This window comes from Gopherus flavomarginatus, assembly GCF_025201925.1.
Source record: "Gopherus flavomarginatus isolate rGopFla2 chromosome 11 unlocalized genomic scaffold, rGopFla2.mat.asm SUPER_11_unloc_1, whole genome shotgun sequence".
In the NCBI taxonomy this organism is placed as follows: Eukaryota; Metazoa; Chordata; order Testudines; family Testudinidae; genus Gopherus; species Gopherus flavomarginatus.
In genome coordinates this window covers 1,387,786-1,389,359 of record NW_026114602.1, presented here as the reverse complement: position 1 = coordinate 1,389,359, position 1,574 = coordinate 1,387,786, and the positions used below count along the sequence as shown (strand labels likewise).

At 42.6% G+C, this 1,574-nt stretch overlaps 1 protein-coding gene across 1 annotated transcript; it reads left to right on the top strand.

Moving 5' to 3' along the window:
• The first annotated feature begins 367 nt into the window (after positions 1-367).
• LOC127040924 (olfactory receptor 13A1-like) lies at positions 368-1,300 on the top strand. Its single transcript, XM_050935462.1, has one exon. The coding sequence runs from the start codon at positions 368-370 to the stop codon at positions 1,298-1,300; it is 933 nt and encodes a 310-aa protein (XP_050791419.1).
• Positions 1,301-1,574: the final 274 nt, after the last annotated feature.

Below are 1,574 nucleotides of genomic sequence, written 5' to 3'. Positions count from 1 at the left end.
AAGACTTTTGGTGTATGAAAGAAGTTTGAGATCATACTGTGAACTCCTAATTCATGTAGTTTATAAAAATATTCTAACAGACTTCATGTGCCTCTATTTGAGAACATCCAGGATGTTATTTTTTCCCTTCTACAATCAAATATCGGGAAAATATAGACTGATTATCTCAGGCGGTTTATTGTGCTAATATATTTTAATGTAGCTCAGTTTGTATATATGCTGTGTGAAAGGTCTAGAATATCACAAAGAACTCTCTCCCTCTCTCTCTCTGTCAGTCAGTCTAGATTCTTCAGTTGCCATGTTGCTAGTTTTTGCAATATCTGACAAAAAATTAAATTTTTATTCTTACAGAAGGAACACTCAAGCAATGGAACCCAGTAACCACACCAGGGTGACTGATTTCATCATGCAGGGTCTCTTTGACCACCCTCAACACCAACGGCTGATCTTTGGCCTATTCCTTTGCTTTTATATGACTGCCATCATGGGTAATTCATTGATCATTGCGGCTATTGCCATCCACCCACCTCTCCACACTCCCATGTACTTCTTCATTGCCAATTTAGCCCTGGTTGACATTTTGTGCTCTTCCTCAGTCCTACCAAAAATGCTGAAAAACCTGTTTCAGGAGAAGAAAACCATCTCCTTTGATGGCTGCATTGCCCAGCTTTTTGCCTTTACTTTGTCATCAGGGACAGAGCTTGTGCTTCTCACTGCTATGTCATATGACAGGTATGTTGCCATCTGCCACCCCTTACGCTATGTCAATCTCATGAGTAAGGACATTTGCATCAGTTTAGCAGCTGGTGTCTGGGCTGTTGGTACCATCAATTCATTGGTGCACACATTACTCATGCTGCGCCTGGATTTCTGCGGACCCAACCTAATCCGGCATTTCTTCTGTGAGATCCCACCAGTGTTGGCACTGTCTTGCAGCTCCACTTATCTCAATGAAATAATGATCTTCATGGCTGACATCTTCTTGGCAATGGTGAACTTCCTGCTGACCACCGTGTCATATAGCTTCATCATCATCGCCATCTTTAAAATCCAGAGCTCCAAAGGGAAGCAAAGAGCCTTCTCCACCTGCTCCTCCCACCTGCTCGTGGTCTCCTTGTACTACTCCACTATCATCTACACCTACATCCGTCCCACTTCAAGTTATTCGTTGGATAAAGACAAGATGGTGGCCATAATGTACACTCTAGTCACTCCCACTCTGAACCCTGTGATCTACAGTCTGCGCAATAACGAGATCAAAGTGGCCATAAGGAAAATTCTTCCCTTCAACACAAAATAGCAATTTTTCCAAGAGTGAATCTGACTCTCACCTGCCTTGTCCCTTGTAGGCCAGGTCCAAATGTGATGTAAATTTTCATAGAACTAAGGATTTCAATACACATACATTTGCGCTCTGGTACATTCACTATAATGGAAATACAAAAATTTATACCAGCTGAGGATGTGTTTCACTGACTGCAGTATGGCTAGGCTGAGGATCAGAGCCCACTGACATTGGTGGAACTATGTTGAGTCACACTAGCTGGACTGTGGCACATGGGACACTAGCTGAA

Bases quoted from the DNA above. Each gene is read 5' to 3' on its own strand.
- LOC127040924 (XM_050935462.1), top strand. From the start codon at position 368: ATGGAACCCAGTAACCACACCAGGGTGACTGATTTCATCATGCAGGGT.